The sequence below is a fragment of the Sitophilus oryzae genome, unplaced genomic scaffold (genome assembly GCF_002938485.1).
Source record: "Sitophilus oryzae breed Bouriz unplaced genomic scaffold, Soryzae_2.0 scaffold_1389_pilon_pilon, whole genome shotgun sequence".
Classification (NCBI taxonomy): domain Eukaryota; kingdom Metazoa; phylum Arthropoda; class Insecta; order Coleoptera; family Curculionidae; genus Sitophilus; species Sitophilus oryzae.
This window is the reverse complement of record NW_022146047.1, coordinates 2,541,616-2,560,399: the sequence shown is the minus strand read 5'-3', so window position 1 is coordinate 2,560,399 and position 18,784 is coordinate 2,541,616. Positions and strand designations below refer to the sequence as shown.

The 18,784-nt window shown below is 30.9% G+C and overlaps 1 protein-coding gene across 1 annotated transcript in view; it reads left to right on the top strand.

Moving 5' to 3' along the window:
- LOC115875528 (protein phosphatase Slingshot) overlaps window positions 1-18,784 on the top strand; it is a 278,168-nt gene that overhangs the window by 17,400 nt on the left and 241,984 nt on the right. The window contains exon 2 of the mRNA XM_030891010.1: window positions 3,266-3,318. Coding sequence (XP_030746870.1) covers window positions 3,266-3,318 — 53 coding nt within the window. The remainder of the gene's footprint in view (window positions 1-3,265; window positions 3,319-18,784) is intronic.

Sequence of the window (18,784 nt, the reverse complement as noted above, 5' to 3'; positions counted from 1 at the left end):
TTTTATTTTCGTTTATATTCTGATAGTAAAGTATTAAATATTTTAAATGAACAAAAATACAAGTAGCGGAAAAGGGGGCCAAAAAAACCCTACATATTTGCTTATTCTCTGCATTAAGTTCATTAAATATTTGTTTTTTTTTGAATCACCAGAATTATTTAATACTTTACTATCAGAATATAAACGAAAATAAAATAAAAAAGTCTTTGCCCTGACCCGGATTCGAATTCTGAATCCTCGGTTCGTAGTCGGAAACTCTACGCACTGCGCTATGGAGACATGTTCGATTTATATTCAATACTAGAAGACTAAATTAAAAAAAATATATATAGGATCTTCTTCCAATGCGCAGTAGTGAATGCAACGGGTATCGGCAGCATGCTGTTCCATACAGCATAGTAAAAGATATATCAAAGAGTAGACGTCTTAAAATACTTTCTCGAAAACGTTGCTAGCTCTTAGACCATTAGAATTTCGAATAAGTGGGAGGGGGGTTAATCTCTGCGACCTTAGAGATCTATTGTGTCCCCCTTTCTTGAGTTATAACTCATCATACAGTCCCAGGACTTCCTACGGAGACCTGTGTCCTTCACAGTCGAGGAGCTACGACCCAGGCCGGGTAGACGAAACGGTAGCTTGTGTCGCCTGTTGGGTTTAGAGGTAGGAGGTAGGCTCCCGACCCTTGGAGGAGGTGGTAACTTGTATGCCACATGCGGAGGATGGTCTCACGCAAGTGTCAGCCACCTCTCCTGTAGTTCTCTTTGGGTTTGGCCCAAATACGTTTTAATAAAATATACGGAGAGTACCGCTTAAATTCCTGTCCCGATGTTGAAGGATGGCTATAGAATGTCAATGCATTTCCTACATAAGTCTATCCTTGTTCGGGAGGAGGTTTTCTGCGCTTGCTCGATCTGTAAGCACTTTGATTGGACAGTTCCAAATCATATGATATGTTTTGTTTTGGTTTTATTTATTTTAAGTTGAGGTTAAAGACGTTCTAATAATTGAATTAAATCTTTCGAAAAATTGGAAGTTTTTGTTAAATATTCTGAAATCAAATAAGTTTGATAATGTAACATTATGCGCATATTTATCAATTGAGATATTTTAATCGTATCCAACATGTTATGGCAAAACACTTTTTCAACCAAAAGTTTTCAGATATCTTCGATTTAGTTATTTTCGAATGTTTATTTTGTTTATATCTATTACAAACTCAAGGAGCAACAGTTTTTTACAAGTAGTGTTAATTTTGATGCTGGTGCAATACTTCTACTCGTTAAAATAAGTTTATTATAAATATTACAGACATTTAAAAAAATAGGCTATGGAATAGGTATATAAAAATTATTTTATATCTGTCTCACAATGGGGGGCTCCTAGTAGCGTAATAGGTATCTGCAGTGCGATTCTGTAAACATTTCCCTGTCTAGTGACTCATCAATCGTATACAAATAGCATAGGCTCGATAGGAAATTTCTTGCTACAGAGCTTACAGAATCCCATTGCTGATTTCTAAAATTCTTTTTCTAGATAGGCTTCCGCATCGTAAAAACTCCTATTTTATGGTATGTAATTAGTATTCTGAAGGTATTAAAATATTTTAATATCAATATAGTTTTTTCACTGAAACTCGAGTTAAATCTTAATATACATTATTCATATTGTCGTTTTAGAGATTGTGCTTTTATACTTACTATTATGAAAATTTACTGAATAAAATATATAGTTGCAATCCTTTTACTGAACTCCTTAATTTCTTGTTTTATGAGGGGATAATTTTTGCTTATTTAGGTACTAATTTTAATCAGACCATTTTTTAATGAACTCATTTATATTTATATCATATCGTTCTAAGTAGACTTTGTTGTGTTAGACAATTATTATTAAATAAAACGAATGAAAAAAAGTGACAGGTACGATATTTTTTTTTTAAATTCAAAAAATAATTTAGTAAAACCACAATTATTAAGAAATTGTCTTAAAAACTTCGTAGTACAAATTGCATATCTATTTCACTTTTTTTAAAATTCAAAAAATAATTTAGTAAAACCTCAATTAAGGAACTGTCTTAAGAACTTAGTATTACAAATTGCATATCTATTTCACTCGACTTAAAAATTGCAGCAAAACAAAGTATAACAGTACATTTTTTACTGTCTATTGTTTCTTTTACTGCCCATGGTATTTATGATCAATAATCAACATCAGTCCTGGTTTAAAATGAAACAAAAGTAATTCTTTATTATTAACATATTTTTTATTAAACAAATATAACTAAAAGTATGTACATATTAAGTTTATACATAAATCAAGCTAGATACAAAAAATATAATTATTTACATTGTTGCATTGTATGAAAAAAAACAATAATAATTTACAATAAGACAGTTTGTGTGTAACTGTGTAAGCATTATAATTAGCCTTATGTAGTCTCTATTTTTAGTCTTTACATTATAATGTCTTTTTTATTTTAAAATAGTAAGACTAAATATAATGCTTTTAACAATTATTGATTTTTGAATAAAATTAGTTTAGTATATTTTTGTCTTCTACAGAGCCCCGCATGTAGAAGTAAGGGGTAAAATACAATGGGGTGCCCCCCGATGCCCCAAGGTTGAGGCTGTTCGTAGCCCCGCCCGGTATCGTTATATGTCTTGGTGCAATTCCCTGGCCACGACACTACAGTCAGGGACAAGACGATGAGTGAGATGCTTCTTAGACCAAGCCAAGTGGTAGGGGGGATTCCCCCCAGCACCTGACCAGGAGCTTCCCCACCAACGACAAGGGCTTGCATCTCCTAGGGGAAGCCAATAGACCATTACAAATAATTGAAATTCCCTTTCAGCTTAACACAATATTTTTCTACACTGTATATTTTGATACAAAATTATAAGTTGACAACTTAAGGTATGTTGGCATTTACCTGGTTTTACATTGTTACCTGTTTAGTTTTAATTTCAAAATAGATGCAGGTTTTCTTAAATTAGTTAAAAACGGCTTGCTCAAAATTGTTCAAATTTGGCATGTGTTTTCAGTATAGTAGGTATATTTTCAGTATAGACCTTTAAAAACCAATTTACGACTTCGTTGTAAAATCAGGGAAGCCAATATTTGGACAGTTCAAAATTTGCATGAGATTTCCTGTTTCCAACGCCGATGCACCACCCGGTATATCTTTTCAATGTATGTTATGCAGGAATGTACAAGATTTATTTACTGTTTTGTGCGATCAACTATGTATAGGTATATTTTTTGTTTTCAGGATGATAACTCAGAAGTACAAGATAAGCTAGATCCAAATAGGAATCCTAAAAGGTAAGTTTTTTATAATATATTTTTTTTTATTTTTGTATGTGATACAGGGTGTTTCAAAAAACATGTGTTATATCTCGTGGAGAGATTCCTCACGTAAAAATAAGATTTATTTTTCATATCAACATGATATGAAAATATTCTGCTCTGTTTCGTAGCTACAGGAGGTGTCTTCATTTTTTTTGGAGGGTAAAAGTTACTATGAGTGTACATATTGTACTACATATTGTAATGCTTAAAAAAGTGTCGACAGATTCACCAGGGACGTGGAGAGACATTCATATGGGTTATTACTGGAATATTTGGTATGGTATTTAAGATAATTACAAAAGGCCTATTTTTTAAAGTTTAACATCCTGTGTTTTTGACTAGGAATCAATGAGTACTTATTTGACATTTTGGCAAGTTAATGACATTAAAATTTTTTAACGGTTGCTATTAGAATGGAATATTTTTTTCGAAAAATATTCCAGTGATAACCCATATGCACGTCCATGGTGAATATGTCGACACTTTTTTAGCATTAAAATATGTCGCACTTATATTAACTTTGGCTCTCAAAATTTCATTAGAATCGCTAAAAGCATTTGGAAGAAAGTTTTAATAAATTTAAAAAGATGATGAGCTAACAAAGCAGAATCGGACCTATGTTAATATGAAAAATAAATCTTATTTTTACGAGAGGAATCTTCCCATGAGAGATGGTACATGTTTTTTGAAACACGCTATATACTATTTACATTTACTACTTATTCAAATAAAATACCAGCTGATATATCCGCATAATCAAAGTTTACAGAATTAAAATATGGCATTATCTTGAGAATTTCCGTTGTACCTATGCGCATTTTAGAATAAGTCAAATTCAGCCAAACTTTTGAATAATTCTTTCAGAAACAGCATAGGGGTGGGCATATCTTTCAGAAACAGCATAGGGTTGTATAATAGGGGTACACGATCAGTTGGTGTACATTCATCTGTCAAGGGAGTCTACGAGACAAAGCCTATTACCGTTCAATTCGACATATTAGAGGATCAAAGGATTGATGGATGTACCGAGGGGAGCAGAAATTTACATAAATTTCGCATATATTGCGAGATGGACACCGGGTGTCAACGGGGTTGTTTTATTGAAAAGGGGTTCTCTATATTAAAAACAAAAACAATGCAGCTGAGAATGATTGTAGGCAAAGATATAGAGATATATTTGAATTGATTTGTATGAGAAATAATATAGCAAAAAATGCTGTAAAGGATATAATTGTATTGGTAATGCATGCTATTGTTAATTAGTTTTGGAAATGATTTAGTAGATTATATATTAGGCATATCATTACATGGTTCTATACCGGTCTATTTATCAAAACTGTGTGGTCTGGATTTTAACGTGTAAAAGAGTGATGTAGACAGCTTAAATGAAAATCAAATGTATTAAAAAGAGGTAAAAGTTACGATGATATATTTCTTCTATGCGGTACTTAACGATTGGTCATTATTAACAATTAAAAGAGAACGAGAAACCTACAAGAAATATCTTTGTCATTTTAATTTTCTAACAAATTTCTAATAGTTTTTTACAAATTGAGAAAAGGTTAAAGGATTGCTAATCTTTTTAAATGGAAGAAATCTTCACAATAGTTGTTAGTGCTGATAATATATTTAATATTTTTTGCAATGGCTTTAGTGCTGCAAACAAATTAGCTTTAAAAAATATCTATACCTCTGTGGCGGATTCATCTCTTCAAAAAAGTGGAATGGGTATTTCGCCACTTGTACTTTAAAATGTTTTAAATCATTTAATAATTTTTTTATTCTTTTTTTGATTTTAACAGAACGTCAACGGTTTTTATAGACGTATGTTGATAGAAAAAAATTAAAGTGTTCTGGAATAGTTGTATTTATTTTAAATAGTTTTTTTCTTTGTTCTTTATGTTTTTATTTTGCTTCCGACGACGGGAATAGATATACTTCCCGAAACGTTAAGCATTTTGTTGTCCGTTAGGCAAATTTGGTTATTAGTAAGTCATTGCTGACCATAGACTTAAAATAAAATAATGTATAACCACCGTTATTATACCGTATAATCGAAAAAAACGGCATCTAGTTGGCTTGGAAATGACGATCGATGATAGTCCTCATATAATTTTACATATTATGACAGCAACCTTCATTTCATAGCTTCATTTATTATTTTTATCGTTTTTGGACTCTAATACGTTTTTTTTTCTTTAAAAAACCTTTCCTAAATCTTAATAATATAAAAAAGTTTAAATACGATATATTTTTAATTGAATTATAGCTTCATTAAAATAAAAAAAAATACCCGCCTATGACCTATGATACGGAGAGTTCAGTTCAGGTGTACTGAGAAACGAAAGACAGTGTTGCATTTCGCGGCAGAGTTTGTGGCTGAGTCGCCAGGGAACAACCGTTACGACGCGACGAAGACCTATCTATCGCTCGTATCGCACTCGTTAGAACCTAAAACAATAACAAGACATTGTCTGACCGCATTTTCCAGCTATTTATGAATGAGATGCTCAGTCTATATTTTATTTTAAGTCTATGTTGCTGACAAATTGGTCTCCATTGGATTAACGTGTTTAGAAAAAATAACTACTAATTTTATTTTGTAGTGTTTCTTGCAGTACAAGTGGCGAAAAAAATTGGACTTTTTTGAACAAATTAACTTGGCAATTAATCAACCTTATATAACAAAAGCTTAGTCTTTGACAAGTTTCGTAATTAATCAAAATTTATGTTAACTTTTTTGACCTTTCTCTAAATTAACTTTTCTGAATTTGAAAGTGATGTTTTATTGTGTAATTATTATGTTAGTAAACTCGTACAACTTTTAATATTATTAAACAATTCAATCTTCTGAATTCTAAAAGGAACTAATACTATTAAACTTGATTACGCATAGTAACAAAACCGAAAAACTTGAAAGTAATATTTTATTATTTTATGTCTTTTCGCAGTGAAAGGGTTTTCTAATAATTATGTAACGCTGTTCCAACGAAGATATAAATTATTAAATGTGGGTATGTCCGTAAATAAATATTTTATTTTTACAAAAATATTAAGCAATAAACTTTTCGGTGCTTAGATTTCTATTCGGACACACCTTTAATGTCACCATTTTTAATAAATATATAAAGTCAGGATACACGATAGAAATTATAGAAATTTGAAATCCGACCAGATTTATTTGTAAAGTAAGTGAAATTCTCGAGAAAAATCAACTGAATTTAAATGAATACGTTTACTGGGATCAATTGGGGTTACCAGATCACCATAATAGTATGTATGTATGCCTGCATAACGTATTGTGCTGTGGTATTTTATATTCTAGACTTTTTTGAGGCATTACTCTCATACATTATTAAATATGGTTTGTGTTATAAAAACAGTAAATTTCAATTTTAAGAAAACTAGGGTAACATTTTTAAACAATAAAGAAAATATATACCGGGTGAGTCTTAAATAAGTGTCAATATTTTCAGAGATTATTTATAAACATATATTTTCTCTTTACCGTTTTTCAAATAAGTCCAAAATAACCGAGTTGTTCAATTTTGTAATTAAAAAAAAAATGATTTATTAAAAAAAAAAATGAGAGCCACCGGATTTTTTTTGTATTTGTATTACGTACACTTTTAATGTTGTAACCCCGTGGGAAAATTTGCGGTGAACGGGCAGTTCTAAAAAGTTTCCCAAAATATAGGTACAGTAAAAATTGAAAGAAAATGCACGATTTTCAACATGGTTTTTTGCGAAAAAAAACATCATAGACCTGTTCCTGGAGTTGAAATACTGGGTGAGTCTCAAAAGTGACTCTCTCTCACCTCTATAACATTTTTTTATTTTTTCAGGTAAAAAAACGAGATTTGGTATGTTAGTATATGACATAAATTAGGATTGATTGACGTATTAAATTGTTTTAGGTCACTTCGTGTTTCACCGGAAATGACTGCAAGTTTTGATTTTTAAATGAGTCCTCCTCAGTATTTTTTAGTTCATTTTATAAAAATTCCATTCTGAATATAATAAGATATCATATGTAAATTTTTGACATTTTCGCGTATGGTTTATTTGAACATGTTGCTGTTCATAACAATTTGACACGAAATACCAAGTGTGTGGTACCAAATTATTCGTAAAAAAATGCTTTTTCCAAAGAAGCTAATGAGCCACCCTCCTGCTATTTGAAAAAATTGAGATATTATTAAAAATACGATTTGGGCATCTTTTAACCGGCCAGGACAACCAAAAAACAGTAGACGATCAAATCTATTTTTCCAAGGATCCTTGATTTAAAATTAGTCTTTATAACACAACCATGACACTCTAGATAGAAATTTAAAATACAATTTTTTTTCGTATTTTTTTTAGAAGTCATTCTATTCCTAGTTCAGTCATTTTCTATCGAATAAATTAAAAAATACTCAGAGTGTCATTTAAAAATCAAAAGTTGTAGTCATTTCCGGTGAAACAGGAAGTGATCGAAACGAATTAAATACGTCAATCAAAAAAATATAAAAAATAAAAAAGTTACAGAGGCGAACCACTGTTCAGAAACACCCGATATATTATATTATAAAAGTTGACATATTGATCTTAGCCCTAGAAAATAATACCTTCTCTATAAATAAATAAAATCAGAGAAAACATTCAAACGCAGTTTACTATAAAATGCTTCAATGGACCAAAATTACATTCGCAGCAAAATCGCAAATCGCAACTCCTAAAAATTCAAATTCGCAGATAGAAGGTTATCACCCTCCTTGTTGACAAAATCTCAATCGCAGCAAAATCGCAAAACGCAGCTATAGTAAGATTGGTTACCTAAATTGAAACTCGCAAATAAAATAAGTCGCAGTCGCAGTTTCCTGTAAGAGACAGTCGCAGGTTGCGATTGCGATTTTAAAATCGCTGCGATTAAATCGCAGTTTGCGATTTGTTGCTCATCTCTACTGGCGCATGGTACAAAGAATACAAGGTATGATATTGCGCAGGTTGGTCGCTACGTCACAGGTGATAAAAGGCGCTATTGGTCAGCACGCTCCGCGCGCCAGTTCAAATCGTCAAGATATTGTTATAAACCTGTTTTTTTGTTTATATACCGTCATTGAATTATCGCTAAGCAAGTTACTGTGGAGCAGTGCGTAAGGAGTCTATTTATTTTTTTAAATACTGTTGTATTCTACATATAGTTTATTTTTATAGTATAAAAAAAAGAACTATTTATTCTGTTATTTTTTAATCTCCGGTATTAATATAAATTGATTGTTGGTACAATACCTCATTTAATATAAAATAATATTCTACTTTTTGAAATGTATTGGGCCCTAATTGTACTTAAAAGTAATATATTTTTAGTGATATACCATATTGTAAACTATTTAATATTTCAGTCACTTAAAAAGTTAATTCGCATTGAATAATTGCCTACCATTAAAGGAAATTTGAGCTATATAATACTTGATGGGCATTTTCTGGGTATGCAAATACTTCCTCTAAATTTTGGGTTTCATCAACCGATTTATTCTCAAAACCTGAAACATCTACATATAAAAAGAAGCACAAGTCACTAATTAAAATAAACTCTTCACCCTTGGAATTACTTCCACTAATTATAATAAACTTCACCCTTGGAATTACTTCTATCACAATTACAATACATTCATTTGCATTGGCATTTTCTACTTTTCGATGGGAAACTTCAACTTCCCAACATTTTTTAAATGATGTAACAATTCCTCTTGTGGTTACTTTTCCATAGATATCCTCATCTCTGTCCTCATGTGAATTCAGAGGCAATGAACATTAAGATTATTTACCATAAACATCGTAAACTAAAAACCTAATAAACAATTTTATACCGAATATAGAAATAAATTTAGTATTCTTACCTATTATCGTTCAAATCTATGTTAATATATAATTATTATATTTAAATATATTTTTGGAACTGCTGGTTTTAGTAATTATTAAATTAAACGAACTAAAAAGTCTTAAAAATAAACAATTCTTAACCATAACCCCAAAAAATGCAGATCTCCTGTCAACTTTCTTTATTTTTTATTTATTCATTATTTTCCTAGTGACGTCACAGGTGGTATGCGCGAACTGAACGAAATTGGAGCCGCTATCTAAAAAGTCTTAAAAATAAACAATTCTTAACCGTAACCCCAAAAAATGCAGATCTCCTGTCAACTTTCTTTATTTTTATTTATTCATTATTTTCCTAGTGACGTCACAGGTGGTATGCGCGAACTGAACGAAATTGGAGCCGCTATCGATCATACCTTGTATTCTTTGTACCATGCTACTGGCGGAGAATGCACCAAGCCTATAATGATAATAGAAAGAATAAGTTGTAGTAACGTTGCGTCGGTGGTTTTGAGAGATAAAAATGCAGTTCTTTAGTATACATTGTATGGATTTTTCCACGGAGTAAACCGATACAATCGTTAAAATGTTCTCTTTTCGCTCGACTGGCGGAAACAGAATACGACCCGACCTGAAATATGAAAACAACGTCGAAGATGTAATAGTCGAACATCTGCCGTCTCGATTGTTCTCTCTCAGGCAAAAGTGCCGATCGTTATTTATGTGCGTGACAGTTAAGAAACATTCGCATCACTTTTTGAACTTCATGCCGATCTACAACCTGAAATGTTATATTATGTTGAGAGTGAAATTCAATTTATTCAACGTTGATGTGTTCTGAATGTGACACGTGAAATACAGCAGCATATTCAAAACACGAAATCTTTTGAAATTGTAAAGACTATTTTGCTAATTTTTTTTCTATTTACTTACTACTGACCCCCTATAACTTTTTTATTTTTTCAGATGAAAAACGAGATGGTATTGGTATGTTAGTATATGACATAAATTAGGATTCATTGATGTATTAAATTGTTTTTGGCCACTTCCTGTTTAACCGGAAATGACTACAACTTTTGATTTTTAAATGGCACCCTCCGTATATTTCTACTTTATTCGATAGACGACATAAAACAATGACACTCTGAATAGAATGACATTTCATATGTCAACTTTTGACATTTTCGCATATGATTTATTTGAAATTGTAACATGCGGTTCATTACTATAAGTGTGTGGTACCAAATTATTCGTAAAAAGTTGCTTTTTTAAAATATGCTAATGAGCCACCCTTGTTCCATTTGAAAAAAATTAGATATGATTAAAAATACGATTTGGGCATCTTTTAACCGGGCAGGACAAGACACGAAAAATAATAGACGATCAAAACTATTTTTCCAATGCTCCTTGATTAAAAATTAGTGTTTTTAGCACAGCAGTGGCACTCTAGTTTGAAACTTAAAATACGATTTTTTTTAAAGCAATAATGTCAAAAGTTGACATATGATATGTAATTCTATTCAGAGTGTCATTTTCTATGTACATTTTTCGGAGGTAAAAAAATACCGAGGGTGTCATTTAAAAATCAACAGTTGTAGTCTTTTCCGGTGAAACAGGAAGTGACCAAAAACAATTGAATTCGTCAATCAATGCTAATTTATGTCATATACTAATCTACCAATTCTCGTTTTTTTTATCTGACAAAAATAAAAAAGTTATTGGGGTGAGCCACTTTCGAGATGCACCCGGTATAATTTTTTTAATGATGTATAATGTATATACAGGGTGTCTCTGAAATAAGTGCCAGTATTTTATGGGGTGGTAGATCTGGTCAAAAGAAACATCTTTTTTATTTACCATTTTAAAATAAAATGAGAATAGCCGATATATTTAACTTTAAAAATAATGTGACATTTTGACAACCGCTGATTACAATATGTTATCAGCTTGTTATCTCTGCTTCTTCGATGCCCTGCGTTGCCACATCGACAAGAAAGAAAGCAAATACTTGACTAAAAAAATTTTTTAATATTCCAAACCACACATCACCAAATTGGTTATGTAGAGGTTCATTTTTTTTTACAAGAGGTTTTATTTTTTCAGTTGAAAAAATAAGATTTGGTATGGTAGTATAGGACATAAATTACCGGAAATGACTAAAACTTTTGATATTTAAATGGCACCCTCGGTATTTTTTTACTTTATTCGATAGAAAATGACATTTTGAATAGAGTGACATATAAAATGTCAAGTTTTGACATTTTCGCATATGGCTTATTTGAAATTATAACTTTCGGTTCGTAACGAAAATTTGACTCGAAATACCAAGTGTGTGGTATCAAATTATTCGTAAAAAAAATGCTTTTTCCAAATATGCTCTTGAGCCACCCTCGTTCCATTTGAAAAAATTGAGATATTATCAAAAATACGATTTGGGCATTTTTTAATCGGTCAGGACAAGACACTAAAAACATTAGACGATCAAATCTATTTTTTCAAGGCTACTTGATTAATAATTAGTGTTCTTAACATAGCCATGGCACTCTAGATTGAAATTTAAAATACGATTTTTTATTAAGCCAGAATGTCAAAAGTTGACATATGATATGTCATTCTATTCAGAATGTAATTTTCTATCGAATAAAGTAAAACAACACCGAGGGTGCTATTTAAAAATCAAAAGTTGTAGTCATTTCCGGTGAAACAGGAAGTGACCAAAAACAATTATTGAATACGTCAATCAATCCTAATTTATGTCAAATACTAACCCTAATCTCGTTTTTTATCTGAAAAAATAAAAAAGTTATGGGGGTGAGCCACTTGTGAGACGCATCCGGTATAGGATGAAAATAAAGTGGAAGAAAAACTTACATAGCATTAAAATAGTGGTGCCAAAACTGTGCAGGCTGATATAATACTTAGCCACAGCCTGAAGTTTACTACACCTCACTGTGATTCTAACAAAACAGTAAACTTTTTGTCCACTGAATTTTCAACATTTTCTAGTAATTCCTCCTTTCATCCTAATGTAGGGTTCGTGTAGTTTTCTAGTTTTTTTTTCTGTAAATCCAATGAAAGGCCTTCGGATAATGTTAACAAAACAACTTTAATTTATAATTGAATGTTCTAAAAAAATTCAGTATAAACATTTTACAATTATTGCATTGGTATCAATAAAAAGATAATGACGTTATTTATCAATATATTTTATATTCTAGACATTTCCTATTTTAATCCATAGAATTCGAACCTTTATTTTTATATTAAGGTAGCTACTTAAAAAGCATATTATCATCTTGTTTGATACTTAGTGATTATATTAGATTATCGTAGTACTATCAGATAAACAGATAATTTGTTTTTGAACGAATGTTTGCTTAAAATGTTGAATTCGAATTGTTATTGACTTTTACTATAAGAGGTTTAACAATTTTTAATAATAATATAACTATAAGAGGCTTAGTATTAATAACTTTAATAATTAATTGATGTGAAATTACATCGAATATATTTTATGACCTTTGTTAACGGTATTCTATTGAATTAATGTCTAATTTTGAAGGTACCGTTTATTATTTGACTGTGATTTCTTACCTGGTAATATTTACGATGTGCTAAATGTTTAGTATTAGCTTTGTCGTAATTGTTAATTTTACAACGTGAAAATTAGGTAATGGAAATCGTGATAAAAATATCAAACCGTTATCTACCTGGTTATCTACTTCCTATTTAGAAATTATCAAGGAAATTAATTATATGCGTGCTTCTAATGGGTTCAGTACGATAAAGAATTTAGGTTGTCTTGGCACCCCGAGCTGTGTTTACCAAAAAATTACTATTTTCCTATTCTAGAGGAACAAATCGTTTAGACCAAATTAAAAAATAATTCTGCATGTGTTGGTATTGTTTACATTAACATTTTTAGTTATAGTGCATTAATGGGGCATTATGAAAAATATGAATTATATTTAGATTTTTTTATATACCGGGTGCGTCTCAAAAGTGGCTCACCCCTATAACTTTTTTATTTTTTTCAGTTAAAAAAACAAGATTTGGTATGTTAGTATATGACATAAATTAGGACTGATTGACGTATTCAATTATTTTCGGTCACTTCCTCTTTCACCGGAAATTATCACAACTTTTGATTCTTAAATGTGGCACCTCGGTATTTTTTTACTTTATTCGATGGAAAATAACACTCTGAATAAAATGACATGTCATATATCAACTTTTGACATTTTCGCATATGGTTTATTTGAAATTATAACGTGCGGTTCATAATGACAATTTGACTTGAAATTCCAAGGGTTTGATATCAAATTATTCGTAAAAAAGTACTTTTTCCAAACATGCTATTGAACCACCCTTGTTTCATTTGAAAAAATTGAGATATGATAAAAAACGATTTGGGCATCTTTTAACCTGCCATCAGGACAAGACACGGAAAACATTAGATGATCAAATATATTTTTCCAAAGCTCCTTCATTAAAAATTAGTGTTTTTAACACAGCCATGGCACTCTACATTGAAATTTAAAATACAATTTTGTTTTAAGCGAAAATGTCAAAAGTTGACATATGATATATCATTCTATCCAGAGTATCATTTTCTATCGAATAAAATAAAAAAATACCGAGGGTGCCATTTAAAAATCAAAAGTTGTAGTCATTCCCGGTGAAACAGGAAATGGCCGTAAAGAATTGAATACGTCAATCAATCCTAATTTATGTCATATACTAACATACTAAATCTCGTTTTTTTATCTGAAAAAATAAAAAAGTTATAGGGGGTGAGCCATTGAGACGCAGCTGGTGGGAGATTCTATATCTCCTACGCGGAGCAAAGGGCTTCAGTGGAAGTTCTCCATTGGGTTCTATTTTTGGCAGTTGTTTTTGCTTCCTTCCATATACTATTTGTTGAAGCTCATTCAGTATGGAGCGTCTCCATGTTTGAGCAGGTCGTCCTTGCTTTCTTTTGCCGTTACCATCAGGTTTCCGCAAAGTGTGACTTATCCATCCCAATTTTTTTTCTTTTGCGAATTCCATTGATTTTGTTAAGTAATTTAAAAAGAATCAGATCTTTGTTTCACAAATTATCATAAAATTGATAATTTTCGAAAAGATTGTAACTTGAGACTTTTATATTTTTGAAAATTGGCATATAATATGTAGGTACCTAAATCAGCCTTTCATGAAAATAAATTACAAAATATTTTTATTTTTGTCATTATACCGGTTAATGTTCTCTCCGAACACGCCATGCATCTTTTTGGAATTTTGTATTTTATTGAAATATTCTTTTCGCTTTCTTGATAGAAATGTTGGTGAAATAACTCAAGAGAATTTATCAGTTTCTTTTCCAGGAAAGCGAAGCCGTAGTTTGATTCCAGTTAAGGAATTCTACTTACGTACTTTCATTCAGTTTTCCAATATAAGGGTTTATTCTCGGGTGTATCTTTTCCTCTATGAATAATTCTTTACTTTTTCTATATAAATAATCTGAATCAATGATTATTATGATTTATTAGTTGTTACTAATATACAGGATCACAATTTTAACAGTATATCATACAAAAAAATATTATATGCTTTTTTTCTACTTTTTTTGTGTTTGATTTGATCTTTTTGTCACTTAACTTGAAATGTTTATGTCAATGTATATTTTTAAATTTTAAATTGTCCTTGTAATAGTGATCCCTTGAGGGATCCCCTGTAATTGCATTGTTATCAATAACGAGTTGGACATGGCTAATGATCCTGGTGATCGATGCCTAGGAAAAAAATACTGACGTGCGTGTCATAGATTTGCTATCACTGATCTAGGATCTAGGGATCGGAGACTGGAGGGTGAAATACAATGGAGGTACTTTTTGACACCCCACTTTAGCTCTTACGGGTAGCCACTTTTTTTATTTTTAGTTCGATTGCGGCATATCACGGAAAAGCTCGTTGCTCTTTACTGTCTTATAGTAAACTCGATCAACAAACTCGGTAAAAACAAATCGGTTAAAATGAGAACCAACCCTATATTATGATATTGTTGGAGAGTTTTAGTTTTTTGCCTACTTCGAAATCGGAAGACCTACTTTTATTATTTTGTATTTGGTAAAAGTAAAAAGTGTAAGGTTTTTGAATATAGCAGACTCACGATCCGTAATTTTCTATTTATAAAAAATAATCATATACTCGTCTGAGCATTGCGTACCTAATCTTTGTACAATACTCACTTTGTATAATGGCGCAAAAAACAGCAAGGAAAAGATAAAAAGTATAAAGTACAAAGATAAAATTAGTACCCAAGTCAGCAACCTACAACAGTTACAGCTTACGACAAAAACTTGTATGCTTGCGATATCAGGAAATAATAGTGACGTGATTTTCATTCTATTATTTTTACAAACAACTGTTGTGAGGCTGGTAAAAATTGGGTAGCGGCGATTTCCACAACATATTGTGAACGGTCGTTTTTTGAAACTGTTGCCATCTTGGTAGAACTTCGATAACGAGACGTTGCTATTAGCGCACTGTTATTTCCATACCTGTTATTTTTGGCGAGTATCAACTGTTGAAAACTGTTATTTATAAATAACAGTTGTAAATAAGAGATCATTAATATGAACGCTTTTCTAGTTTTTTAAAATCCTTTTAGGGTTGTCCAACAAGTTTCAAATTTGAACCTTGGAATTATTCAAAAAAATTTCTGATATTTTTTTTGGTCGACCATACCAATAGGTAGGTATGGTAGGCTATTAAGATCGGCAAAAAAAAAGTTTTTTTAATTTCACTCAAAATGAGTTATTTGGGTCATAAATGACCTAAATACAAAATATTTTCATTCTGTCTGTCTGTCTGTCTGTCTGTCTGTCTGTCCGTCTGTCTGTAACACTATAACTCAAAAACCGCTAAATCGATTTTAACCAAATTTGGCACAAAAATACTGTGGCACCCGAGAATCTCGCTATTAGTTTCTGGTGGGGGTGGGTGGTTGGTAAGGAGGTATGGGAGGGGGTTAAAAATTTAAAAAAATCTTAACTCCAAAATTACAGTAGCTAGCGAAACGCGGTTTTCAATTTAAGATTAGGAATAATATTTGCAACAAAATTTGTAATAACATCAAAATCAGTCAAAGTCGCAGTTTTTGAGATAAAAAAAATTGGAAAATTTTCTTTACTTTGAAACTAAAAGAACTGCCTACCAACTTGTTATTAACATATTTTAGTATGGGTGGCTATACGTGCCTCCCGCCGCCAATTTTTCCAAAATAATATGATTTCCTCTCTTGTAAATTTGGGAGAACATTTAATCAATTATCTGCTTATGTATGGAATATTTAGAATTTATTAGAAAATGTCGGAGTAAAAAAGGTTACAATATTCTAGAAATATTTGGAAACAAGTTTTTCTTTCTGGAATCATGTTTTAATAACTATAATACAGTTTGTAATAATTTGAAAATGTATTTATTTCGAGTACGTAATGCATCCTCAAATCACAAACGTAACAGAGGAGAAAACAGCTGTGTAAAAGTGAAAACTTAACAACCTAAGCACCTATCAACATCGTTACGACACGCCAATCTGTTTCAAGTGCTGCCTGCCACTTCAAGTTAATTTGTCATTAAGTAATCGCAGCACCAATTAAAAATACTCCATTGTTTCTCCTTTAACATTCTTTTTTATTCATTTTCTCAAAGATAAGTAGCTTGATATACTGTTGCTTATAGTTAAACGTGTTTCCTAATGGACTAGGTCAACGATTAAAATGACTTAACCAGGTGCTTGAAGAAATAGATGTTAATGTTATATTTCTAATATTGTCGCTGTTTTTTTAATGAATATTGTTTTTTTTTTCAATTGCAGAAAAAGAGTTTTTAACATTAGCAGTAAGCTTTTATGTCATGAATTTAAAAATACTAACTATTCGTTTCTTCTATATGTTTATTACAGAGGCGATAGCTGCAAAAAAAGGAGGCAAAGTTGCGCGACTTGATACTGATCAAAATACTACCTTAAAAGTTTGAAAATTCCGAATCCTTCTGAAGATTTTTGAAAAAAAAAACGAATATTTGCGATATTGCATCTTTATTTCTTATAACTTATGACTATTTGAGAAGATATTATAAAATTAATTTTTCCTATTTTTTTGAGCCTCGGTTCTATGATGGCCAAAAAGATTCGGGAATTCGCAGTACTTTCAAAACTGGTATTTCCCGGTTCGGAAACCTAATTGGGAGTATTAATTATGGTTTCCGGAACTGGGAATTTCGGTACAAAGCCCCCAAGGAACCTCTCTTATTATTTTACCCCTGGGAAGCACATTTTTGATTAATGATTGTGCTCGTCAATCAACAAGTTAAGGGATGGTTTTCAAAAGTAAAACCGATAAAAATTGAGTTTGAAATGAAAATAATATCAAATTATTAAGTAATCAGTCATAAAAAAATTAAGAATGAACACAAGCCAAGAAAATAAAAGAAAAAAAACATAATAGGTAACCTTAAAATTTACAGCAAACAACATAAACCAACTATATTTGAAAAAAAAAACTACCTACATTTTCAATTAAAAATACAAATGCCTATAAAAAATAACATAAAAATATAACTCATGCATTTAGTAACATTATACTAAATAATAAAATAACATACATATATAATCTTCAGTAATGACTAATAAACTTTATATGAACTTCAAAAGTATAAGAACGGTAAAAGATAGCATCAAAGTATCAATGGACTTTCGCATGTAACAAAATTTTTTTTTTAATTATTGTTACCGAGTCCCGAAAGTACCGAAAGAATTGGTAATTCCCGGTATTTTCGGTACCGGGATTTGCCGGTTCTGAACTGAGTAGATTTTCTCTCTCTTTCTAGAAAATTGCACACATCTCATTGTTTATATAACCTCTAAGTATACTTAATTGTATTTTTGTCTATGTTCTCGCAAATCTTATATGAGCATTTAATAATAGTTCTCTTCGTGAGGTTGTAATTCTATTGTCATTGTTTTATGCAGAGAAGAAAAAAAAACTCTTTAACTAAAACCTTGACACGCAATGTCTTGAAAGCTAACCTAAAAAGTCACACAGCGGTTGTTTAACAAATTGCGAAACGTGCGTTTTAGATTTGTTACAAATGCTTGAATTGTTAATTGTTGAGTAGCGTTCTCTTTACTGACGGAGTACATGGAGGATACAAATCGTTTGAATAGCAACATTAAAGAAAAGCAATAAATCCTTTAACTGACCTATTAAACCATTTTTTGCTTTGTTTGACTTTTATTGTCTAACGGAAAAAGAATACGACAATAAGGTAATTGTAGCGTTGAAGATGGACATTATTGTATTCTATAAAATACTGCTTGTTTTTTATATGGAATAAAATAGAATTATATTTTTATGTCAAAATTTTGAATATACATACATATATACCTAGATTGTATAACGGAACATTTGATGCAAATATAAATTTGGTATTTTTATTTACATGAAACTTATTTAAAACTATATTTCTTCTTTTTTCTGAGGCGTATATTATAGTTATTTATGTATCAAGGGAATTATCTTCTTCTTGA